The 25,957-nt window shown below is 41.6% G+C and overlaps 2 protein-coding genes across 3 annotated transcripts in view; one reads left to right on the forward strand and one right to left on the reverse strand.

The window, feature by feature from the left end:
* The window catches only part of COL4A6 (collagen type IV alpha 6 chain), a 102,010-nt gene extending 85,104 nt beyond the window's left edge, over nt 1–16,906 (forward strand). The window contains exons 25-45 of the mRNA XM_009275361.1: nt 791–1,012; nt 1,255–1,416; nt 2,554–2,562; nt 3,582–3,752; nt 4,450–4,593; nt 4,878–5,003; nt 5,317–5,498; nt 5,768–5,831; nt 6,362–6,436; nt 6,841–6,948; nt 7,731–7,838; nt 8,265–8,336; nt 9,622–9,747; nt 10,101–10,217; nt 11,037–11,198; nt 12,154–12,252; nt 12,531–12,677; nt 14,401–14,517; nt 15,277–15,468; nt 15,702–15,988; nt 16,646–16,906. Coding sequence (XP_009273636.1) covers nt 791–1,012; nt 1,255–1,416; nt 2,554–2,562; nt 3,582–3,752; nt 4,450–4,593; nt 4,878–5,003; nt 5,317–5,498; nt 5,768–5,831; nt 6,362–6,436; nt 6,841–6,948; nt 7,731–7,838; nt 8,265–8,336; nt 9,622–9,747; nt 10,101–10,217; nt 11,037–11,198; nt 12,154–12,252; nt 12,531–12,677; nt 14,401–14,517; nt 15,277–15,468; nt 15,702–15,988; nt 16,646–16,906 — 2,951 coding nt within the window. The remainder of the gene's footprint in view (nt 1–790; nt 1,013–1,254; nt 1,417–2,553; nt 2,563–3,581; nt 3,753–4,449; nt 4,594–4,877; nt 5,004–5,316; nt 5,499–5,767; nt 5,832–6,361; nt 6,437–6,840; nt 6,949–7,730; nt 7,839–8,264; nt 8,337–9,621; nt 9,748–10,100; nt 10,218–11,036; nt 11,199–12,153; nt 12,253–12,530; nt 12,678–14,400; nt 14,518–15,276; nt 15,469–15,701; nt 15,989–16,645) is intronic.
* A 3,342-nt stretch (nt 16,907–20,248) lies between these two features.
* Nucleotides 20,249–25,957, reverse strand: part of ATG4A (autophagy related 4A cysteine peptidase) — an 11,986-nt gene continuing 6,277 nt past the window's right edge. For both annotated transcript variants that reach the window (XM_019471043.1, XM_019471044.1), the window contains 6 exons: nt 24,772–24,959; nt 24,583–24,661; nt 23,488–23,633; nt 22,814–22,870; nt 21,516–21,627; nt 20,249–21,171 (listed from right to left, as the gene is read on the reverse strand). In XM_019471043.1, coding sequence (XP_019326588.1) covers nt 21,107–21,171; nt 21,516–21,627; nt 22,814–22,870; nt 23,488–23,633; nt 24,583–24,661; nt 24,772–24,959 — 647 coding nt within the window. In that variant the 3' untranslated portion in view covers nt 20,249–21,106. The remainder of the gene's footprint in view (nt 21,172–21,515; nt 21,628–22,813; nt 22,871–23,487; nt 23,634–24,582; nt 24,662–24,771; nt 24,960–25,957) is intronic.

A 25,957-nucleotide genomic window follows, 5' to 3' on the forward strand; every position in this document is an offset into this window, starting at 1 on the left:
CGCTGTACACGGTGCTTGGACTCATTTTACCTGTGGGAATTTCTGATGGTTGTATAAATAAAAAGCAAGAAGCCAAGGTGGTGAGGGAAGATTCCTAAAGCTAGGTTGCTCTGTATCCATCAGGTTTGTCTGGATATGGCTGAAGAAATCTCTTATCCTTTCACTACATTAAGGGGGGATGTCATCTTTATGGGGTCACTGATTTCATGACATAACCCCTGAGCAGTGTGACACATCCACACAGCAGTTCAGCTTAGTGTCTGCTTGGTACAGGGAGAGTACTTTCCAGTCCTCCTTGTACCAAGGCTGACAGTGTCTTCTGCCCCGCAGTGCCAGAAGTTTTCTGACATAGAGGACAGAGTAAAAATGGTGTGATGAATATAAGATCTTCGCAGCTTTTGTGGTTGATAGTGGTAGTGAGATACTGCCTGTCTGTAGCCTGAAATGGCCATCTTCCTCCTTTTTTTGTCCTTTTTGCCTAATCTGCCATCTAGTGAAACCAAGCTTGTAAAGCTGCAACTAGCTGCAGCTCCCAGATACTCCTAAAGTATTCTTTTCTTAAAAAAAAAAAAAAAAGAATAATATGAAAGGATATTCTAACTGTTTTAAACAGTTTCATCACTTTCTGTCACCAATTATTGTTTCTAATTCAGTACTGAAACATTCTACGACTTTCCAAACAACTTTTTCTTGCATGGAAATTTTTAAAATGTTGATTTTGTTAGAGATGCTATTGGAAGCAGATATTCTGTACTTCTGCTGAGTGACATTTACTGTTTTTCTCTTTAAGGCTTCCCTGGGCCTCGAGGAGAGCAAGGGTCACAAGGACTTCCAGGACTGGATGGAACAGATGGTTTGCCTGGGAAAATGGGTGCTTCAGGCTTAGCTGGAACGAGGGGAGCTCCTGGAGATGTATTTGGTGCTGAGAGTGGAGCGCTGGGAGAGCGTGGCCGACCTGGACTCCCAGGTGATAAAGGGCTTACAGGTGATCTTGGATTTCCAGGACCAAAAGGTAAGCACTGATACTGCTTGTATCTGGGAATATCAAACTGTCTCTCTTTCAGAAATCTTTCCTCTTTCCAATCTCTTTAAGATACTGTGCTAGCAGTCCTCTAAGCTGCTCACAGGTGGCGGTTTGCTGGTTTTTTCTTAGAATCTAATGCAACTCAAAGGCTTTTATTAAAACTCACTTTTTAATTAAAAGTGTGACTTTTGTTTTATTTGTTCTGTAACCTCCCACCTCTCTGTTCCCAGGGTTAGATGGAAGACCAGGCCTCCTAGGAATTAAAGGCGAACAGGGTAATCCAGGATATTCGGGTGTCCCTGGATTGCGAGGACCTCCTGGTCCTGGAGGTCCTTTTGGCATTAAGGGAAAACCAGGACCCTTGGGGTCAGTTGGCCTTGCAGGAGCACCAGGTATGTAATGTCTTCAAATGAAGACAAGTAGCTAAGCTGAACACTGCAATGTTGAGGAAGTGTGGGAGAGATTTGGCATTTGCTAGGAGTGAGCTCCTACCTCTGGTTAGGGGTAACAGAGTGCAGAATTTGAGCCTTTTGCCTCTGACTGCTGGACGACTCCTGCCTTGAAATGGTGCCCCAAGGCTGTAAGAAATACAGCAGAAAGATAGGAGAAAGCATCTTAAATGTCTTGATATTTTTAACATCTCTGCTTTTACATGCTGGCTGTATCATTGACTAATCTTCATTTCCCATTTTCATGACGATTAATTTCTAATGTATGAGGTTGCTTGAAATGTGACTTTGATAGATTGATAGATTGATAGAAAGCCAACAGGCTTTCTCAGAATGAGTCTTCTTAAGTCTTCTCTGTCTTTCTCTTTGCTGGGGCAGAAGAGAAGTTTATTTCCCTTCACTTTAAGGGGAAAAAACCCACCACTTGAGTACAGCAGTATGATTGAAAAATTGTTGGCTTTCTCAGAATGAGTCTTCTTAAGTCTTCTCTGTCTTTCTCTTTGCTGGGGCAGAAGAGAAGTTTATTTCCCTTCACTTTAAGGGGAAAAAACCCACCACTTGAGTACAGCAGTATCTCTCAAGCTGCAGTGACTAAAGTGTTTCATGATAACAGTATATGCAAGACTTGAGAACCAAGCAAAGAGGGACCTGGGAATTAGTAGATAATGGTCTGTGACATAACTCATCTGTTCTGACATGCAGAATGACAGTGCTGGAGCACAGTAACAACAGATGAATGAAAGCAGTAACGTCGTTTGAGATTAAAATCATAGAGTTTTAAAGTGGGGTTTTTTTGATGTTAACATTGCTTTTGCCTCTCTTTTTTTACATTTTTGGACTGTATGTCATCTATGACTTTCCTTCAACCATTTTTAAAAACCTCCCATTGCTAGGATGATAAGCTCCGAATGATTAAGTTTTCTGCAGCTGTAGTCTCTCTGAGTCATTAATTTCTTTTGTACCCTTGTTCTTTCTGTTTACATATTTTGTCTGTTTTTTCCTTCACCATGTTTCTATTCCATTTATCATCAACTCTCCATTTCTGATGTCACACTGTTTGGTTATGGGTTCTTCACATAGGCTGTCAAGGTGAGAAAATGCAGTGTAGCATAAAAGCTCATGGACTAACAACCTAGCTTTTAATGCTACAAGAATTGTATTGACTATAGGTGATACCCCTTATTATTGCTAATCAAACCAGAAGGCAAAGAACCATTGGAGTGAGAATGCTTAGGCAGTAACAAAGCCTGAAGCCTATAATGAAATCCTTAACATATACAGATTTTAAGTGGGAGCTTTTTTCTTTCTCTTCTTAAATAAAGCAGCCATTTCATCTTCTGCTTTAAAAAGTACTGGGTTGTAGCTTAAAACATTTAAGCCCTGAGTATAACAAAGCTCGTATATTGGGTGCTACCGCTGCAAATGCCATTTTTCAGAAGCCACCTGCTTTTTCCTTCTCTTCCTCTCTGGATCTGAGCATTCTGTTTTCAATGGTTTGAACCTTTATTTAAAATTGTAAACCGTTACAAAGTTTCAGCTAGAAACATTCTGAAACGTTTAGAGGCAAAACAGTGGGTATGATGTTGGTTTTGTGACAGCACAATCAGAAGCTTGTTCCCTTAGTGAGCAGTTTGCTCTTGAGAAGTAACACTTTAACTACCACAGTGGAAAAGAAACTTGTAAAAACAAGCCTTTCCAATTGATCTCTGGTTCACCCAGAGGATGGGGGTAGGTAGCAGAAGCTGGCATTAATGATGCTCCCCATTCTGGTTTGGCTGCCTTGACGATAAAGGTAAGACTGGTGCGCTACAGTTTAGTGTCTGGTAAAGGAGATGAAAATGGATACATCATAAGGGGTTTCACTCTTGCCAGTTGTGTAGTGATGTAGGCAGTAACCCTCTTCATAGGGTTTTAGATGACTATTATTATTAGATGACTAATGCTTTTGCAATTCTAAGCTTTATGCCTTCTAGTAGGCTGCGTGTGCCATAAGGTCCACGTGTCATATTAAAAACAATGCCATGTTTAAAGAGTTTGGGAAGCTGTCCACAAATTGTGCTAGTGTTTGTGTGACATAATCTATTGAGTTCTTTCTTGTATTGATTCAGGACTTCCTGGAGCCAAAGGCTTGACTGGAGATGTAGGTCCACAAGGCCCTGCTGGTATGAAAGGCTTCCCAGGTCTTGAAGGTGCTCCAGGATCTCCTGGGGAAAGAGGATTCTTAGGGCCACCTGGGCCTTTTGGTCAAGATGGACATCCAGGTTTCTCAGGGCCAAAAGGTATGTGTTCCACTAGGGGAATAGTCTGAGATTACTGTGCCCACAAAAAAATAGCCTTGTTAATACTGATTTTAGGCCCAACTTGTCAGAAGAGAATGAATTCCCAACTAGTGTTGGAATGCATTTGTTTTGCTGCTGAGTTATGAATTACGAATGATGGACTTATCAAATCATAGTCATAAGGAGATCCATCTTAAAGGACATGGGCCCTTATGGACAAAGGATCATGTAAATCAAGATAGAAAGACAAGAAAATTGAAGAAATGAGGAACAGTGAGTGAAATTTATAGAACGGAGAGAATGAAGCACAAACCAAATGGGAAGTAAAAATTTACAATCTTTATGGTCATTAAGCACCAATATAGTAGTTGATTACTTGGAGAATTCTGTGTTATTTTGGGCGGAGAGCAATAGAGCTATGTAACTGCATATTGCTCTCTTGGAAATTGATGGGGTTTTGCTCTCCAGTGGAAGCAGGACCAGGCTCTCAAAGGTGAACTGAAAAGTGCTGGTTGAAAGTGTCATGAGTGGAGATCCATGAGAGAAGTGGCTGCGCTGTGCTTGCGCCATGAAGTTTTACTACTCAGATTTGGGTGATTGGCCAGACCCATGCTGCCTCTACCTGCCATCTAGGTGGGTATGCAGTGTACCAGAAGAGACTAATTTTCCCTTTCTACTTCTCAACTTTTCTATACAGGCGAGAAAGGGTCTTCTGGCCTGCTTGGTTTCCCTGGCATGCCAGGCCTGTCTGGTGTCCCTGGAGTGAATGGGTTTAAGGGAACTCCTGGCGCAACTGGAGGACAAGGGAGCCCTGGAGTTCTGGGACTCCAAGGTCAAAAAGGTGAGAAACAGCTGAAAGGCTTTTGCTGGCTGTGCAGCAGAGGGACTGAGGAGACCCTTCTGAGATGTCTGCATATTTAATGTTTTCTTCTAAGTACTGTGTTCTTTTCTTCCTTGTGAAATACTTTGGCCTGGTTGCCAAAGGTGCTGAGCACTTACTGATGAATTTGCATCAGGAGACATCGAAGTTCTGTTTTTGTCTGCCAGCTTCTAGTGTTGTAGTGTTATACCATTTCTCTGTTAGATTATTTTGAAAGAAGATTTCCTGACTTCTTATTTCTTCAGGTGATAGAGGTGATGTAGGTCCACCTGGTCTTCCTGTTCTTGGGCCTCCAGAACAGGCACTGCAATTCAAAGGAAACAAAGGAGATCCTGGATTAGCTGGACTTGGAGGATTCCCTGGACCTAGAGGTATTTCACAACATTGTAGTTAGTTGCCAGTATCAGTTGTTCAGTAACTGTGCTTATTCTCAGTGGAGTATGGTCTGTCCTTTTGATAGCGCCTGCAATATTATTTTCTGTTCTGCCATTCACATTCTACCAAGATTTGCATATGGCAATTCTGAATTTTGAGAAAACAATTTTCCTTTGAAGTTCTGTTCTGCAGAGCTAATGCCATCCCTTCCTCCTCTTTAAGGGGAGCTTTGGGTAACAGGTCAATTGGCCCAAATAAGCTGAATTGTCTGTATTATGAAATGAAATTACTCTCTGTTGTATAACCCAGGTGATAAAGGAATCCCAGGAAGCCGTGGACAGCCTGGTCTCCCTGGTCCAACTGGGTCCGCAAGCAAAGAGAGAGGTTTTCGTGGTGACCCAGGCTTCCCTGGTCCACCTGGACAGCCTGGGCTGCCAGGACAGAAGGGTACACATGGTATCATAGGATTTCCAGGAATGCCAGGAGAGAGGGTAAATACCTTCTTAAGTTTCTTCGTCTTATCTAAGTGCTCTTAGGAAAATCCTGTGTTCTAATTGGTACTCCTGTAGCAAAGCAGCAGAAGCTGGCAAGATTTTTCCTTACAAAACTTCCAGATTGTTTTTGTTTGGCTCATACTGTTGAATGACACTTTGGATAGTATTTCTTCTTACAGCTTTGCTGTCTGTTATCCCACATGACCCAAACTTGGAACAGCAAGAATAAAAAGCAAAGGCTAATTTTGGGTTGCTTTTTTTTTCAGGGTTCAGATGGTATCACAGGAACACTTGGATTCCCAGGTCCTATTGGCCTCCCTGGTCCAAAGGGTAAGAAATCTTTCATAGTGTACATGGTCTTTCAGTACACACATTCCTAATATTCCTGACTAAAATGAATGAGTAGTGTTCTAGAAGTGACGGTGCTCTCCAGTGACTGGCTCCGAAGTACATGTCCCCTTGTAAGGGGCTTCATTCAGATGAGACCAGTCCCAAGCCAAATGCCTAAATACTTTATGGTCCTTTGAAAGTTTGGCCACAGCACTGTGTGAAGCATGTTGGACAGTACGAGAGGCACCCTTCTCTCTCGACCTCTTGTGTCAAAGTATAAAGGGCAGGATATTGTGGAGTTACCCATAAATGTTTGTCTCGTCATGCATTTGCATGAGTGAATTTGCATCCATTGCTGTTTATAAGCATTTTCACACTCAGGTACATCACTTACTGTTGTCTTTGTTTGCTCCATGGATTTGAAGTATAGGCAAGGTTTGTTTTCATAGACAAGGCTGTTGAGCAGCCCTGAAAACTGCTCCCCACAGTCAATTAGGGAATGGCCTCCCCACCTTGTCTTTCTTTTCCAGGTGACCAGGGAGAGCCTGCTGGCATTTCTGGCATTGCTGGAGCAAAAGGAGAGCGAGGGGACCCGGGGTTCCCAGGTAAAGTAGCCCTTGATTGCTCACTTCAAGAATGAAAAATTCTAGAGATTAACCAGGATAGCATTGCCCAATTTGGGTATTTTTGTAATCTGTAAATTTAAATACTTTACTACTCTCCTGGAAGTGAGATTTGAGGAATCTGGAATCCAGGTGGGGCACAAATCTGGATGATAATGAACATGTCCGAGAACAGCCCAATTCTAATGCTGGGTCCCACTTCACTTCTTGAGGAGGAACTTGTGAACTTGCACTGGTATTTGGCATCCAGGGAGTCCAGTCCAGGGCCCAGACCATGGCTAAGCAGACACAAGTGCTGCAGCCTCAACATAACGTTTCTCATTCTCTTCACGCCTTCCTCCAGTTTGACTTGTGCTCTAGCATGCTGTCTGTTTTTATCCTTTCAGGAGAGAGAGGGAGAGAAGGACTCAAGGGTGAACCAGGCTACCCAGGAAACACTGGGGTGAACGGACTCAAAGGCGGCCCAGGAGATCTTGGCCAAGAAGGACCAGCAGGTACTGGACTAGGCATCTACGTTCTGCAGTTCATGGTGTGACTATGGAACAACCTCACCTTGTTGTTTCCTTAGCCCTGGTTGCCCTGTCTCAGCTGAGGCTTAAACAAGAAGGTTGACAAGAAGGTGGGAATTTTCTCTGACACTAGTGTAAGGTGTCACCTCGTCCTGTCATGACCGATCATGTGGGTCAACCATGTGGTGAATCCTGCACAGTGGAAACCTAAAGGAATTCCTTTAACAAATAGGGAAGACCTCAGTTAGATACAAGCAGTAGCAGCTTATTTGCAGCTGCTTATGGGCAAGGCTGCTCTAAAATCTTCTGTTGCAACACTTCTGTCCGTTCCCTCTCTAGAGCCAAACCTGCCCAGAAGGATAGCTACACGTGTCTTTGGGTAGTGGTGTAACTAGGAGGTAGATTCTCAAATTGTTATCAAGATTAAAGATGGGAGAACCGTGAAAGTCGTTACTGGAATATTTTATTTGAAAAACAATTTAAGTAGTTATGCAGTATGTGAATTGTTCCAGTGTGTCACTTGGTAGATGATGAAGAATGTCGTTGCTATGATTTAAAAAAAAAAAAAGCTATCAAATAAATAGCCTGATAAGTGCTATGCTAGTAGTGGTAGTGAGGAGAGATTTGGATCTGGTTTTGCTTTATCTAAATAGCAATTTATTCACCCATCTTATGAGTTAAGTGCAGGAACAGAAGCTGTAAGATGGAGCTGTGAGCTGTTCCATCCTGAATGTGTAGCACAGGAACATTTTTCTGCTTGTTTTTAGGAATCCCTGGAAACGCTGGGCTGAGAGGAATCCCTGGGCCACCAGGACCTCCAGGGCAGCCAGGATCTGTCGGATTCCCTGGAGCTCGTGGAACAGCAGGACCTAAAGGTATATCTGGAGCCTGCACATGGGGGGAGAAACTGGGTCAGAAAACCAGTGTTTTGGCCAAGTATATCACAGCAGGCAGGCAGCACTCTTATGTGTGGGCCAGCTGTGCGTGGGAAATCAGCTCATTTCTTGGCAATGTTAGTGCAGGCACCAGCTGCTAGAAATGAGCAGAGGAGTGGTTGGAAAGGGAGAGGCTCTCACTGGATTTGGATCACTGATGGGTGTTCACTGAGGGTAAAACTGGTGAGAGCAGTGGGAAGAGTTTCCATGAAGGGGGCCTGCGTGAAGGAAGACTTTCCATACTGTGTCCCCCTGTGTGTCAGGTTTCTCATATATGTTGTAGTCTCCATGAAACTTCTTATGCATTTCCACCTGACTAGATTATTTGCTTATTTGCTCACTTATGTGTTCGCAATGTCTCTTCAGGGTTTCATGGATTTCCAGGTTTAAATGGTCTGAATGGCTTGCCAGGCACAAAAGGGTCTCCTGGAACACCAGGTAAAGGAAATGTGTAGTAGAAGTGTCATAGCTGGGGAAATGCGTACGCTGGTCCATCGTGAGAGCAGTGATCCCCACAAAATGCCCCTATTTCACCCAGTTCTGGATTTAATTATAACCTGAAGAAAAACCTTAGGATACTGAATGTGCATGAACAAATTCTTCTCTAATGCTAGTAAGAATAAGATGCAGCCTGTGGAGTAAAGAGGCTTTTCTGGTGATGGTTGTCCTTGAATTCCTGAAGGACTGTGTCAGTGCTGGAAAGTCGATGGAATGAAATCATAAAACTCTTCCTTTTCTAACGGATGTTTGATTTTAGCAGGGCAGCATCAAATGCTTGCTTTGAGTTGGGCTTAGCGATGGCACATTTCCTTACTGCTTTCCATAGCCCTCCATTAGATAGAGCTCAAGAAAGGCATCAGTAAAATCAGAAGCTGATTTATTTGATTAGATTCTGGATTCTGCTTTTGGGAAGCTTCTGCTGGATTTTTTCATATTTTTAATCATATGAAATAGAATGTGGTTCTGTTTTGCAAACAGTGTTTTACTAAATGTAAAGAGGTGGAGAAAGACCTTTCCAAAGAGACTTGTTTACTTACAGTCATCTTCTAAAGCAGCACTTAAAATTTGTGACAGACGTTTTATGCATGAAAATGGACAAAGTCTTGATGTGTACAACTCAAACAATACCTGTGTTTTCTTTGTTTAAAACATTCTCTATTGGAAGGTAATGATTTACAGCATATAGATCCTCCACAATTTTCCTATCTGAGAGAGCTGCTTAGTATTTACTCTTACCAGGGTGACATGCTGAATACCTCCCTGCAGCTCTTCCTGGGAGCCTCTGCCCTGCACCACTTGTGCCTCAGTGTGTCTTCTGCAGTACTCTGTGGAAACTGATCTCTCCATGTTGGAGCATGAAGCCCACTAGATTATTTAAAGACCAGAAGCTTGAGTCTATGTTGCATCCTCTTGAGAGATACAGCATACAGGCTGGCAGGCAAATCCTGTCACAGGAGTGCTATGCCCACATCCTTGTGCAAGAGCTTGTGGGAAGACCAGAGCAGTCATACGCTTCTCTCTCAGCATCTTGCAGATTGTTTAAATTCACTCTGCACAACCAGAGTAGCACATGAGGCACCAAATCTCTTTCTGTTGGTCTACTGAAAACAGCAGAGAGTAGTAAATGGTTAATTTTTTATTACAACTCAGTTTGTGTAATAATTTAACTGCTATTAGGCAATTTGAATAGGCTCTCTTATCTTTGTTAACCATGTTTAATTAGGTCTGAGTGAAGCCGGACTGAAAGGCCCTGCAGGTCTCCCAGGTCCGAAGGGCGAAGGAGGTTCTCCAGGCTTGGGTAGAGGAGCTCTAGGATTCCCTGGACCAAAAGGCTCAGCAGGAGACATGGGTAAATACTGATGTTCTGGAAGCCCAGCAGGATGTATTGCAGCTCAGGTTAATGGGTTGCACGGTCAGCAGAATTACCAGAGAACTCCTAAAGCCACAGAGGTGGTTAGTAGTTTGACAGGTAAACGCTAAATCTGTGATGTGCCTATATATTTGAGAAACAGTTGGTTACATAGTTCCCACAGTGTCTATACCTCTCCTGAGCAGCAGGATATAGTAATTTTTCCCCTCGTGTAGTAAGATGTCTCTGTTCTCCTCAGTGTAAATGCTACTCAGCCACTACTTCTGTCCATGTCTGTGAAGATCACTGAAGAGTTTTGGGTACACTCTCTCACTTTATATTTCTTATTCTAGGTCCCCCTGGTCCTGTGGGACTGCCTGGCTTGCCAGGAACACCTGGAGCTTCTCTTCCTTCTGATATACATGGGAGACCTGGGGATGCTGGCCATCCAGGAACTGATGGGAGTTCAGGTGTGAAGAGAGTGGACTAGCTAAGGGGATTTCTGTTTCTTTATGTGCTTCCTTTGAAGAGCTCTGAGGGGAAATGACTTGGATGAGTACTGTCACTTTAATAACCTGGGGTTTAGATCAGGGATCGAGAATGAGAAGATGTGTTTTCAATTCCTGCTATTGAATCCTGATTTGATTTAGCCTGTTATTAAAGCTCTCTAGCCTATATTCATTTCACCTATTGTGGTACTGAAGACAGACTTGGGCACTAAGGTAGGTACTTAAGTCCAGTGTAGTACGTCTAAATTTGGACACCAGCTCCATTTTGGACTGTGGTTTCCACAGCTGTAATCATAGGCTCTGTGTAAAGTTTAGAAGTCTCCTGTGTGAGCTGGGAGGCAGCAAAGCTTCATTGCTACTTAGAGGTACATAAGAAGCACTTGCTGTAGGGTTGACAGCAAGTATAGTTTGAAAGATTTGTCATGATGGCATTGGTACCCATTCAGTACCTCACAGCCTTGTTGGAGAGGCTGAGACTCTAAGCCTTTCCCTGGCCAAGGATTTGAAGCCATTACTCTCATTCTTCTAGGGAATGTCTGAGTCACCAGGCTAGCTACCAGGTGGGGCAAGGGCTATGCACAGGCCCAGAATTTGAAGCTAAGTTACTGTGGTTAAAAGAATTTAAAAGTTTGTGAGACCTAAGTGGATATAAGTGGGTGGGGTCTGGTTCTTCTCCTTCGGGAGGAGGGGACACCCCTGGAAATATAGACACCCAAACAATGACTGTCCTCTAGAAAGACACGCTGGGCAGACTGTGCTAATTAATGCTGTGATCTCTAGGTCTTCCAGGTCCTCCAGGACCACGAGGGCCCTCTGGCCCAGCTTCTGACCAAGGTGACACAGGCACTCCAGGTTTCCCTGGTGTTCTTGGCTTGCGAGGCATTAAGGGTGACGTGGGACCCACTGGTCCAATTGGACTCCCTGGAGCATCTGGATTCAAAGGTAATCTTGCCTTGAAAGGGTCTGGGTGTGGTTTGGCAGATGTCACCTTGACAGTATGAATGGCTATCATGTGGTTAGTGTGACTGCTTTGAAACAAATCCTCATTCAGGTGTAAGCACAGCTGAGTTTGTTGTCTAAGTCTTCCCTTTTGGCCCATGCAGGTTTTACCTACTGACTCCAAAAGCAGCGAAGGGAGGCCAGCTCCAGGTGCTCTTCAGTGTGTCCCTAATGATTTTTTTTCTCTTCTCTTTGTTTTTTTTCTGAGTAGATGATGTCCACACGCTGTGCTTGTCGACTACAGTTACCCACTTGTATATGCTGTCTAGGCAAAGACTGGAGATGCCGTTTCATCCCACCTATCACGTATGCTCAGAGGCATAGTGTGGTGGATTTAGGTCTCCAGAAGAGGCTAAGAGGATTGTAGGAGTTCAGAGATCTTGTTCTTGGCTAAGGCAGGGAGCAGGTTGCTCTCTCTTTGGTCTCTGCCAAAGGAGCCTAGAGGGCAGCTGCAAACAAGAACTCCAGTAGCAGGGTTTCAAAGAAACCGCACAGCTCAAAAGCCAGGAGACAATGGAGAACCATTGCCAGGTGAAGAACTGTATGCTGTCTTCGTAGGCTGGCAGATCCCCATCCCTCTGTGCTGTGCATAGAGATGGATTCCAAATAGAAAAGATGTGTACTCCCCAAACACGTTCCTTGGGTTACCCAAGGAAGGGGAAGAATACTTTCAATAAAGTGTAATTATGTAGCAGTGGAAATTCTTGTCTTGAGGCTCTGCAGCCATTCTGGACATCAAAATGGGCACAGAGTTTCTTAAGGGTTGTGGTCCCCTCCATCTCAGAGCTGAACTGCTGTTGCCATTGCTGCCGTCAGTGTGTTTCTCAGTGCCCCAGCCGTGGATCAGAATCAGGACCCTACGCTTAGCCCTGAGGTCTTTAGCTGTGTGTCTTTGCAGGTGTAAGAGGGGACCCTGGCCTTATGGGGATGCCAGGTAAAGATGGGCCTCCGGGGGATCCTGGTTACCCTGGGCTGAAAGGTGAAATGGGCCATCGAGGTGAGTGCTGGAGGATTTGAAAAGCTGCACTTTACTGCACGTGGTTTGGGCTGGGGAAGATTTCAGAGCTCCCTTAATGGGCTTATTTGGGGGACTCTTGGTTTCTTAGAGATTGAAATAAATTAGGAAGAGCTTGACATACCACTTTTTACAAAGATACCCAGTGCTGATGTACTAAGGCAGTCTTAATTTAGCATACTTCTCCTTTGTGTCAGTATTATCATCAAAACTGTGAATTTTTTGTGGGGTACTTACACTGTCATTTGCACTGTGTGCAGGTCTCCCTGGCCAACAAGGGGCTCCAGGTACAACCCCACAGCCAGAAGAAATCACAGCCCCTGCAGGCTTACCTGGTCTGCCAGGAATTGATGGTGTCCCTGGCTTTGATGGAGATCCTGGATTCCAGGGCCCAGCTGGAAAACCAGGTAAAAAGTACACTCAGATCACTGAAATGCTGGCCTTCTGGAAGAACAACACTACTTTCTCAAATGCATTAGGAAGGTTTACAGGTTTTTCTAATAAAGGAAATAATTCCAGCAAAATGCATACAAATATCATGTTTTATTATTATTAGAATGTATTTGATAAATTCTGTACATGCACTTTTATAGTGTTTTTTGATTAGGTTTCCAGAATTAGGTGCAGCAGCCTGTAAGGTAGCTGATATGATACCAGCTTTGGTACTAGCAGGTGGAGTGGTCATGAAAATGATTCACCACTGAGAATTATTTCAACTGTCAATGAAATACTGTAACTGGAGAAGTGCTGGGAACTTCAGCCTGCACCACTTTGTTCATATCGTTTGTCAAAGCAACTCTGGTGGGTCCTGCACCAGTTGGCTCTTCTAGGCCCAGCAAGTCCCCATGATTCCTTTCTTAGCACTGCCATTTAGGCGATTTTTAAATGTTAGTATTCACTTCTATTCATGAAAACTCCTAGAGCAGGAGTTTAGCACCACTTAGCACCAGTCCTTCCCCCTAGATGTTATCATGAATCCCATCACAGTGAATAGAGCTGTGTTAGTTCCTGGCTTCCTGGTGTCAGTTCCTAAAGTGAATAAATGTGCAGGCAGTAAAAGCTGAGAGCACCTTTATTAATACTGGTCAGGCAATCAGGTAACAGATTCCACTGCAGAGCAGTGGAAAAAGAGAAGTTCATTGGGAAATTACCCCTATTTATACTATTTTTAATGCTTAATCTTTACAAAAGTTGTGCAAATGTATTACCCATCTGTTTCCCAGTCACATTTCTTTCTACTAATATTAACCTTCCACATTACTGATCACATGCTAGGTATCTAGCTCCGTGCAATTGCAAAACGCCTTCTGTCTCTTCATACTATTTTGTTATATTTTAACTTATACCATCCTGAACACTTACTTAATTGTTCGTTTATCCAATCCGTGCCAGACCTTTCTGGTTTGGGGTCAGGGCAGTCCTGAATGGATTCTAAAGGTCCATAGGCAGGCACCTCCTCTTACATGCCACTACATTCTAAGCCTTTATATTTTGAGCACCCTTCACTGCCCTGAGACTTTTTAAAGATTTGTCAGTCAGATGCTCATCATCAAATATCGGGGGGAGGAGGGGAAAGGTGAATTTAGTTCAGGTCAATGGCTCTAATTTTACATAATATTTAGGCTGAACATCAGGGCCAATTTTCTGGTTTGAAAAAAGGGTGAAATCAAGCAAAAGAAGTGACTTCAAGTCTTAAGCAAAATTTCAGCAAGGTAACTCAATTTTCTTCAGCTACAACAGCTGGCCCATTATACCAGAGGATTCTTGTTTTCACAGTGGCAGGAATCTTGTGAGACAGAGATGAGAGGAGTTCACAGACTTCCACGGCCATCAAATTGAAACCTGAGTCTTAGGTCTGATATGGCTTCAGACTAAAATCAGTAGCTTATCCCAGATCTCAGTGCTGCATTTTCAGCCTTGTCTAATGTTCAGCTGCACCTCTTGATCCTTTAACAGATAATCAGATCTTGTGGAATCCCTGTATGGAGTTAGTTGTTTGTGACCCCAGCTGTTGAAGAGTGAACTCTCAGCATGGCTGCTGACAACGTATTTCTCTTCTGGAACACGATTGCAGGAGTGAAGGTATTAGTATGAGGAAATAATGATAGTAATAATTGTATTTAATTTCAGGTACAAAAGGTCTGCCAGGAAGATCTGGTTTGAAAGGACGTGATGGTTTACCTGGATCACCTGGCATAGCTGGGGATCCAGGACCTTCAGGTACCCCAGGACCACAAGGATTTGAAGGTAATTTTATGATTTGGGGAGCACAGACCAGAAAGAAGCTATCAGAAGAATTCTGTTTGCCTACAGGTTCTGCAGAGACCCTCCCCAACACCATATTACCTTAGGAAGACCAGTATGTGATCTTGTGTCTTGTATCTGCAATGAAGTAAATATAATCTTCAGTGAGGAAGATTATGTCACGTCATTGTTGTCTATCACTGCTGGTGTTTCCCTAGGTACAGTTCTGAACATCTTTTGGTTTTAATATTTTGTGGATGTGGGAGTCATCTTGAAGATCTAAAAGAGCAAAATGGTATTCACAGTGAACACAGCTGAGAGGGTTAGATAGTAGAAGAAAGACACAGTGAGAGAGAGAAGGTTTGGATTCTGCCACAGATTGTTGTACAACTTTTGGCCTTTCTGTGTCAAAGAAATATCATCATGAAGAGCACTATAGCAAAAATGAATTTATTAGGTTTTGGTTGGTGCTTTGAGATCCTCAGAATTATTGTACTGTGAGATGTGTGCTAACACATTGGCACCAGAGTTGTTGGGCAAAGAAAGAAAATTAAATGAGGTAGGAAATAGGTGGTTGCTACTGTGAAATGACTGCTTTTAGAACTGATAAGTCCAGTTATTCATATAACAACCATCAAAACTTGGGCTCCTCATTGTACAAGACTGACATAAACACAGTGACAGCAATGCCAAAATCAGGTATAGAGCCAGCTGATGTCCACACTGCGTATTAGTAATAGCGACTCCTTTTCTGTCTTCTAGGTGTTGCCGGAAAGCCGGGCTCACTTGGTTTGCCAGGAATGCCTGGTCGGAGCGTGGGCGTTGGATACACTTTAGTGAAGCACAGTCAATCAGACCAAATCCCACCTTGTCCCATAGGAATGAATAAGCTCTGGGACGGCTACAGCTTATTGTACGTGGAGGGGCAGGAAAAGTCACACAACCAGGATCTTGGTGAGTTGACAGAATTCTCTCAGGCATAAACAATGTAGGCCAAAATCCCGTTTCAAAGGAGCAATCTTCATTGGTACCGCAGGCGGTTGTAGTAGAGGTGGTGGAAGTCTGCTTGGCCAGAATCTGTACTGGGAGCAGTGTCACTTGTGCCATCCTCCGCCACTCATGTCTGGTGTGTATGAGTTGGAGCATTTGGCAGATGCTTGGTATGACCGCTTCTCCAATTTTCCCAGGTTTTGCTGGCTCATGTTTGCCTCGCTTCAGCACCATGCCTTTTATTTACTGCAACATCAATGAAGTGTGCTACTACGCCAGCCGAAATGACAAGTCCTACTGGCTCTCCACCACTGCTCCTATCCCCATGATGCCAGTGGACAGTGTTCAGATCCCACAGTACATCAGTCGTTGCTCAGTATGTGAAGCACCTTCCCAGGCTGTGGCTGTGCACAGCCAGGACATCACCATCCCACAGTGTCCCCTTGGTTGGCGCAGCCTATGGATAGGATACTCCTTCCTTATGGTAAGGATACTATTGCTAATGCAAAGGCAGCTTTAAACATTTCTAGATCTCCTCTTTGACTAGGTGACCGAGACTGTATTCTGAGTTGCTTACAGGAAGCTAGAGCCCTGTAGCTTCTTGCCCTGGTGCATTTATTCTTTATCAGCTGGCCTGCTGTGGGCTTTCTGAGTTTGCCCCGTTTAGCTGGCCTTCTCACCTGTACTGCTCAAGTTCAGTAGTAACATTGATGCAGTAGTTCTGTACTGCCACAGATCATCTTTGTTCTTCAAACCTTTAAATGTGGAAACGCTAATTAAGCTACAGCATTGTCTTAATCCCCTCTCTCAGTGGAAAAAGTAGAACATTTTCCATTGCACTCTCCTAGAAGCTCATTAGTTTAAGATTGTTAGAAAAGTGTGAAGTCAGCATTATTGTTTCCAAATTGTCCCAGCTTGCAAGTGAAAAGCTGGTTTTCCATTATACCAGGCCTGTATATTCAGCCTAAGTACATTCCTTTGCTGCTTCACCTCTAGCCCCGACTCAAAAGACAGACAGACATAGCCAAGGCATAATTTTGGTTGCCTGTTTTACTCCTTTTGATAATGGAACTGGAGGACTCCCCTGTTTACCTCCCATTCTGTTCTTTTGAACTCATTTAAATTGACATCTTTATTTCAGCATACTGCGGCTGGTGCAGAAGGTGGAGGTCAGTCCCTTGTCTCACCCGGTTCTTGCCTGGAGGATTTCCGTGCTACTCCATTCATTGAATGCCAGGGTGCTAGGGGAACGTGCCATTACTTTGCAAACAAATACAGCTTCTGGCTGACGACTGTTGAACAGTCGCAGCAGTTTGTCAGTGCTCCTCCCTCAGAAACTCTGAAAGCAGGACAGCTTCGAACAAGGGTCAGCCGTTGCCAAGTGTGCATGAAGAATTTGTAGTAACAAAAATGCAGTAACATTAACAGCCTTTGTTACCTAAGACTAGACATCACTGATGTGAAGAAGGATAAATTCATAAACCTGTTTTGTGTGTGGTTGATGGGTGAATCAAGACAGCCAGAATTCTACAAAAATGGAGTGTCAAGTCCAGGAGTTTGACTTTGACTGCACACAGAGGAGGAAAAGACCAGTGCTCTGAAACCTCTTTTTTTTATGGAACATGGTGCTATGCTTTTACTTCAGTGGGTTTTTTTTCCCTCATTTATGGCTACCTCAGAAAGTCTCTGCGAGTTCCTTATTCAGACCGAAGAGTAACTGATGTCTCACATTACACCGCTCCTCTGTCCGAGGCACATGCCAATCATCAAGAGAGACTTTTCAAAAGTTATGCTTTATTAGTGTCTTTGCAAACAGTATTTGGTCTAGTGTAAGGGAATGAAGACTCATTCTCCTGTGAAATACAGAGCTAGCTAAAATTTATCAGTGTATTGTAGGTGACTTAGAAAGACTAAGCATTACTGGTTGATAACTGACTTCCTTAGGAAGACTCAAAGATTAATTTGTTTTGCTTTCCTTATTAAACAGATGGGATGTTCTTTCCTCCAGTGACAGGTAATCAATTCTAATCCAGACTCTCATCCACGGTTGACTTTAAAGAGCTACCCCAGTGGAAAACGCAGTTTTTGATGTGAAGCTGAATCCAAAACACCTCTATCATTTTTCATAGCTTTCTATTGAAATATATTCCAGGTTACAATGTCTACTTCAAGGTCTGTGCTTACCTTCTTGCAGTCAAATGATGTGCAGCCACCAGAAACATTTCATTACTATGAACGTAAATTTCCTTTCTGAGGTAGCCTCGGCACACTTGTTTTGTCATTATTCAAGCTGTGTGTATTTGAAAAGTAGAGGCTTTACTAGATAGCATGCAAGCTTATGCAAACACACAAGTAAGCAGTTATGGGATGTACATTTTTTCCTTCTACAGTCACGATGTGCTGTGTACTCCTTCCTCTGGGCTTTATTTCTGTTAGTTTAAAAAATTCTATTTTTAGTATACGCACTGTTAACCAGTCACACTTTCCTTCAGGGCATAATTAAAGAGAAGTGCCACTAATTGTATTATCCTTGCATATTTTGAGGGAAAGCCGTGAAACAGGTATGCTAATACATATATAATGAGTTCATTTAGTTGGACTAAAGTTATTATTATCAACTTCTCTAGAGTAAAGCATATGAAATCCTTATATATTGACATTCCAGGACATTTGAAAGAAGTGCCTTGCAAATACACTATCGCCTTGGCTTAAAAATCTTTAAGACAGAATCGTCCAGAAAATTATTACTAATGCAAGACAGACATTGTTTTAAAGTAGTATTTCTTTACTAGGTTCTAGGGCTTTAGCTCTATTCAGCAAAGTACTTAAGAACATGCATACTTTTAAGCAGGTAATATTTTTACCTTTAATGATTATTTACATGCATAATACAATATTATCTTCCTAGATCGGGGTCAGAGAGCTCTGCATGTTCTGGAGTTGAACCACACTGGAGATGAGCGGGGAGTTTGTGAAGAACAATTTAGTCTTTCATTTAACTTATTTCTAATTGTGAAAGACTTGCAACTGCTTTGGATGTATCTTGCAAATATCTTTAAGGCATTTTAATGCTCCCGGGTGGCAATCCTTTTATGCAGAATATTCAGTCTACTTCTTAGCTGTCCCAGCACAGATCATTGTATTTCCATCTTGGGTTATGCACATGCAACTTTAAAACACTGTGTGCACACAGTGAAGCTCACTACTTTTTGAAAATTTGTGCAAATAACTGGCAAACTACAATGAATTTTTCAGCCATTGGGCTCCCATGCTGCTATAAAAAGGAGCATCAATCAGGTATTGTGTCTACAGGGACTTGGTTTTATTTTTGAACATGGACACGTGCAAATACAATTAGTTGTTTTTTTTTCCAGGATCAGAGCCTTATGCATTTTAAGCACTGCTATCTTTAGGGAACGGCTTCTATTGCAGTAACCTGGCTCTACTCCTATCAACATCCAAACTTCCATCAAGTTCAACAAGCCCAGCCTTTTCCCACACAAGCCGTTCTCTGTCAGGTGCACGGGGTGGGAATTCCAATCACCAGCCATTCTTCCCTCAGCCCCACTTTCATAAATCTGTTTACCCCCACCAAGAATACTTCTTCAAGAGGTCTGCAGGGCCAAGACCTCCTCTCTGAAGAGTGTTTACATAACAGCTAAGAGCTATGTGGGGAGTAAGTATACTGTACTCCACTGATTTTTTTATTATTATTTTTTAACTTAGGTGCCTCTTTTTTTTTTTAGCAGTTACTGCTTGAGACTGAGCATTTCAGAGCAAGGGCTTCATTTTCGTCTGTGGGGAGGAGAGGACTACAATCGCTGTTACATGAACAATAAGTTCATGCTTTGTTTTGAAAAAAACATGCAGCTAATCCATGGGGAGGGGAAGAAAATGATATTTTTTCTAAGTGTATAGTTTCCAAACTGTGGATAATAAACACTGAAGGCAAACAAGATGAAATATGATCTGGTTAACGATTTTCTTGGAAATCACACTGGCCCTGATCAAGAAGTGCAAGTGAGAGGAGACAGCATTCAGTATTTCTCTATGTTGTCACTTAGGTGCTTTTTTTTAGCAGTTACTGCTTGAGACTGAGCATTTCAGAGCAAGGGCTTCATTTTCGTCTGTGGGGAGGAGAGGACTACAATCGCTGTTACATGAACAATAAGTTCATGCTTTGTTTTGAAAAAAACATGCAGCTAATCCATGGGGAGGGGAAGAAAATGATATTTTTTCTAAGTGTATAGTTTCCAAACTGTGGATAATAAACACTGAAGGCAAACAAGATGAAATATGATCTGGTTAACGATTTTCTTGGAAATCACACTGGCCCTGATCAAGACGTGCAAGTGAGAGGAGACAGCATTCAGTATTTCTCTATGTTGTCATTTATTGGTGAGGATGGAACTGTGCGATTCACGTCCATTACACTATCGTGACAAAATGACCATAATGGGGTCTGTCTGATAGTAAAAAGGAACTTTAGAATGGATTAAAAGATCTTTGCCTTTAATTATTCTGAGCTGTTTTTCTTATGGCTGCTAGAGATATACCCTGCCTTAGAAAGAAAACTGCACAGGCTGTTCTGATAAACCTGTAGAATTAAGGCACTTTTACCAAAACAGATTTCAAAAGGCAACAAGTCAAAACCCAACAATTAAGAAATTTGCATATGCCTATATATTAAGTTTTAAGATAACCGGGTTTATATTTAGTTCACACAAACAAATTAACAAAATATAGCAGCATACAACCTATGAAAAGCTTAAGAAATTTATTAGATGCACAGATAAAGTGCTGTTAACAGAGAAACTTGTGTAAATCTTTTTTAAAATAAATAAGGTACAGTTAACCCACCTTTGACTCATTTAGCTCTGAAAGAAAAGTCAGCCTAAGTTTTTAATGATCTGAATTTTAAGGTCAAGGTGAAATATAACTAGAACAGTGGTTGTGATCTCTATCAACTATTTGAGTCTCCTGTTCCTCTTGAGGTTTCCCAGAAACAGGAAGGCTATTGCAAAACGTATACATTAGACATAGTTCCTTTTACAGAAACATTTTTGTAATAAAGTGTGGTTGCTCAAATACATGTTAAAATATTTAACAAGGAAACAATTTTCTTCTGATCCAGTCGATCTTTTAAACAAGACAATGTATTTTCTCTACGATGCAGCCCACAGGAGGGAACAGCAGTAAACATCCTCCTTAACTGAAAACTGTTTTGCTTTAAGAACTAAACTATTGCATTATATGAGAGCAAGAAATATCCATTTGGTGTTATCCCTTTCTCCAAACATACAGCCCAGTGATATACTTATTTTTGCCTTAATCGCAAAGGTCCGTTAGTCTTCAGGAAAGACACACATTAAAAAGAGGTTCCCTTTAAGGCTCTTCTTATAAGATCTTTTACTGCCTTTCCATCTGGGGAAGCTCTTTGACAGCAGGAACTGTCACTGTTGGAGTTTTGGATGCTACTAGGTTTTTGTGCTCTGTTATCTGTAATTTCAGGCACTTTGGGGCTAACATGGCTGTGTGATTTAAGTCAATGCAATAATACTAGCAATATGTTCAATACTCAGAAGGGTCACCACGGTTTCCTTCATACACTCAGGATTTCAAATTCTTCTTCCAATTCAAATAGCTTGTCAGTAGATTCAATGAGTTCTGCGCAAAAAAAAAAAAAAAAAAAAATTAAACAATTTAGAATCTAAAGATATGCCTGATTTTGTCTACTTAAAAACACAAACAAAAAAAACCACTTTTCTGGAGTGTGTCCTTCAAAGTATTTTGTAAGATTAAAAAAAAATATATATCTCTCTCTCTCTGTGCTAGCAATTGTTATGTGGCCTGTTTGGATAACTGTCTGATATTCTGTAAGAATAAGGCATTTAATCACGTGGTGATTGCCTGACACTTAGGAAAGCATAGTTATTCCACCTGCGATTATTCTTCTGTTTGCTAATGAGGACCACTCTGCCGCACAACGGTACTTTCAGTCGGTACTGCACCTGCTCCTGTAGTTGTCACTTCTGGCTTTGTTGGAGGTATGAAAGGAGGCCAGTGTGGTGGATGCTTCTGGACCAGCTCAAACATCCGTAGACTCTGTTGCTTTAGAATCTCCTGAGGACAGAACACTTTCATTTTAAAAGATGCCTCAAGAGAACCTTCAAACACGAAAAATGTCCGCTTAATTAAAAACATTTTTAATTATGTATGTCTATCAAAAACCAAAGGCTTTATGCAGACATACAGTGAAAACCTGTTATATCAAGTACTTGCCATTATGAATCACTGCTACACAGATCTCTGTAGTATTTTCCTAGTTGAAAACACACCTGGAAGACAGATCTCTTGAACTGTCCTACAAGTTATCAGTGTGTTATAATTAGCTGTGTTATCCATACACCTATAATTTTGTTTATGTGTAGCAAACAGACACCAAGAACGTACAATATTTTCTGCCTTTTAAAAGAAAATTACTTGCATGGACCTCTCTGCGTTCAAGTTTTCTGTTGATCAATGGGAACAAAAGACAGGTCTATCAGCTCCAAAAAAACCAACAGATTTTGAAAGGTAGGTTTTGATCAGGAGAAGCAAGTTATTATTGAAGCCAAATTCCACTCCTCTTCAGTCAGGTAAGCTACGTCATATCCTGTATTTCAGTTACTTACAAACTGCTTTCCTTAGCCCTTTTTTTTTTTTTTTTTTTTTAATAAATGCCTTTAGATGTTGACGTTATTTCACATTCATACTTCTGTTGCTTAGTATACCAACTGCATGCAGAAATGTCCTAAAGTCCTTTTCCTGTGGCAGCAAGCACCCTTTGTGTGTCCCGCAGTTCAGCAGGAGCTAGAAGGATTCAGCATTTACAGAATCAGATCTTTTGTGGTAACAGGGCCTAGCAGTCATAACTAGAACACGTAATAATATATTATGTCCAACAATAAAAAAGGATCGGGAAGCAAATAAATAAATTGCTACCCCTTGGCAGTTAAAACTTACTTTTAACATTTATTTCTCAGTGCATGACTAAGTTTCAGCCAGTAACATGGTAGTACTAAAAAAAGAAAAACTTTCAAAGGGTATGTATTTACACTCGTTTACCAAGTGTCAGGGTTTATGGTTGTCAAAACGCTGAACAAGCTCCAATTAGCAATTCAGTAGTATTGGCTTACCCTGATGCATTAATGCATTCTTCTCTATGGCTCATTTAATTTGCAAGCAGAGAAAGATGTAATGGGAATTTCCATTTAAAAAAAAAAAGTATACATTATTTCATACAGAGCAAATAAAATAGTATTATTACCTTTTGTACAAGACTACACCAGTTATCAAAATCACATTCTTCTTTGCAAAAGAAACCCTAAGGAAAAAATACATACAGTGGTGGTGTTAAATAACAACAGTATGTCAATGAGTGAAGGATGCTGTGGTATTTTTATGCATTGTTTAAAGCTTTAGAAACGTGTCTCAACTGACAATCGCCCATAACCCAACCAAAGGATACTGGCATGGGATCAGATTTAATTTCTTCATCTACCACAGTATTCTTGTGACGTGTACTGGATGACTTCTACAAGTAATTCCATTTAGAGATTTGTAAATTATGATATAAAATAAGTCAAGCTTAAGTAACTTGTCCAGAGCGACCATGCATCTATAGTAGCGATGAAATAAAATAAGGAAGCCTGCTTCAGTTCCTTGCTTTGACCTTCAAAATACTTCTTGCAGGAGGTAAATGCTGCTCAGTAAAGAAAACGAATTAGCTCCCTAGGATACAAACAGCCAGTTTCCTGCTGGTCCTAAGATTAATGTATCCTATGCAGTTAATATATAAACTGCCAGGTGTTGAATTTTAGATCGTAGAAGACAGCCCTGTGATCTTGATTCTGCTCAAGGAAAGGCATTACTGCCCTTATCAATATACAGAGGTATTACTTTGAAATAAAGTATACACATCTATTATTTCCTAACACCTACTAAAGCTACTGAAGGGTCCAAATTCATGATCTTCATTCTGTGTGGGGCCTGCTGGCAGTGGAAGCTCTGGTCATCAACTGTGCCATTTTCTTCCGAATCTACAAAACTTTGAGTGGTGTGAGGGTCCAAATAGATCAGCTCATTGCCTGTATGGGTAAAATCCGCACGTTGATAATAAGCAAGAGACTTTAATAAGCACTTATTCCATCCAGACTTGTAAAATAGAAATTAGATTATCATCACAGTCAATATCTAGACTTTATAGCTAGCGAGTCTTCAGGAGAACCGGAAAGTTAGACACAGTAGTTTCCCACAGGGTATTTAGTATCATTTTCTACTGTGACCTATTACTGTAGATTTTTTGATTGGTTTGTTCTACCTTTGTCGCGTACTTTCCTTTTTCTCTGTGAGGTCCAGTACATTTTTTAAAAAAGTCAAGTGTTATAATCCCTAACATTCCACAGATCAAAAAGTACAGGATGACCACCAATGCAATCTGTAATCCCATCAGGCATTCATTCAGAAATTGGAACAAAGAAGTCTGACTGAAACAGTTCAGGATTTACAAAAGGAAGGACAAAATATCCATAAAATTAGGGATCAAACTGGGGTGAAGTCTGAAAGACTGAATCTAGTCTTAACTATTGCTCTAATTAATAAAGGAAGACATGGAAGGAGGTGAAAGAGACACTGCTATCAGAAAAAGTTTGAAATACGAGAAAATAATTTAAGAAAACTGTGAAGCAAAAGAATAAAACAAGACACCCTTCATTAGAAAGTGTAATGATGAGGAAAAAAAAATCAGTATTTTAGCAGTAGTGACATTTGACACTTGTCGAATGCCATCAGCTATTCTTAGTGTGTTGTTCTTGCTTATATCGTTACTTATTTTTACGTCAAGCCTGGCTGCTACTTGTCCATTCCTGTAAGGATGATACCACACTGTTCCTGAAGTATTTGAGGTATGTTTCTTCATCTACTCTACTCTCGTGCTTAAACTGCTTGCTATTTCCCCTTCAAAAAAAAAAACCCAAAACAAAACCCCTTTCTCCTTAGATCATATGCATATTCGGAACAAGTTTCTTTTTTCCTTACCTAAAAATCCTATGAAATAATAGGCGTTATTTGGTTTCCCTCCTAATGCTCCCAAAGACTGTGGCATCTTAAAGCATTCCTAAGGAGTTCAAAGGGAGAAAAACGAAATTGTAGTGGATTTGTTTATTGATATAACAGATACCTGAACTTATTTCACAATAACAAACAATTTGCTGAAAAACCCCTTACTTTAAACGCATCAATATACACTGGATTTATGTGATTTATCCCTAGCCGTAGAGGTATAATAAGCAAGAGGGGCTTCCAGCCTGTGCAGAATCCCGCCGTGTTCTTATTTCGGCCAAGAGCACTTCTGTGCAAATGTGCACTGCTGTGGGCTGCGCTGCTGCTCTGGGGAGGAGACCAGCACATCTTCTCTGTGGGAATAAAACCAGAAATCAACGAACGCACAAAGGAACACAGAGCAGATCTCCCTCTCAATCACAAATTAAGCTACTTTGCCAGACATCTTTATAGAGCTCCTGTTTTAAGGCCAAAGGAGCAGGGCACAGAAATCGTAACTATTTAGTAGAAGTAACTCTAGCGGACAGAGTATGTGCTGGCACATTAGTGAGACATGAGATACACGACTGGGGGATGAAAATTTTAGACTGAAGTTACATTTACTACTAGCATTATTAATACTGTCAAGCTTTGCCCATAAAACGTCAGGGAAATGAAACGGCAGAGATGATGATAGCATTAGAAACTCTTCAGGGAACTCTTCACTTCCAATGATGTGAACATAAAATAAGCAGAAGTAGGGACTAAAGTAGAAATAGGCTGTGGCTAAATACCACTTGTAAACCCACCTTTCTTACAACTGAAAATTAAGCCTGGCCGTGCATTTCTCTAGGATCAGCCCCTGGTTTCTCTCTTGCCTGACAAAAACGCATCTCTTTGGCAAACTCTGTATTAAAAACAATTCTCTGTATTTCTACATACTGCAACTTCATTCCATTTCTGGGGTGGTAGTTCAGATAGCACAGACCAAACTCCATCTTCTCCCAAGCTGCACGGTATGTAAGTTGGCCACCAAAAAAGCCTACACTGTTCTGTGCTAGCTTTAGTTTTGGACACCCAAAACCCGAGTTGGCATTTCCTTTATTCCTTTTCTTACCCTGGGAACAAGTAGGGATGGCCCAGAAGTATTTTGTTCATAGAATCATAGAACCATTGAGGTTGGAAAAGACCTCTAAGATCATCGAGTCCAACCATCGACCCAACACCACCACCCACTAAACCATGTCCCTAAGTGCCTCATCTACTCGTCTTTTAAATACCTCCAGGGATGGGGACTCCACCACTTCCCTGGGCAGCCTGTTCCAATGCTTGACAACCCTTTCGGTGAAGAAATTCTTCCTAATATCCAATC

This window comes from Aptenodytes forsteri, unplaced genomic scaffold (genome assembly GCF_000699145.1).
Source record: "Aptenodytes forsteri isolate BGI_AS27 unplaced genomic scaffold, ASM69914v1 Scaffold143, whole genome shotgun sequence".
Taxonomy (NCBI): domain Eukaryota; kingdom Metazoa; phylum Chordata; class Aves; order Sphenisciformes; family Spheniscidae; genus Aptenodytes; species Aptenodytes forsteri.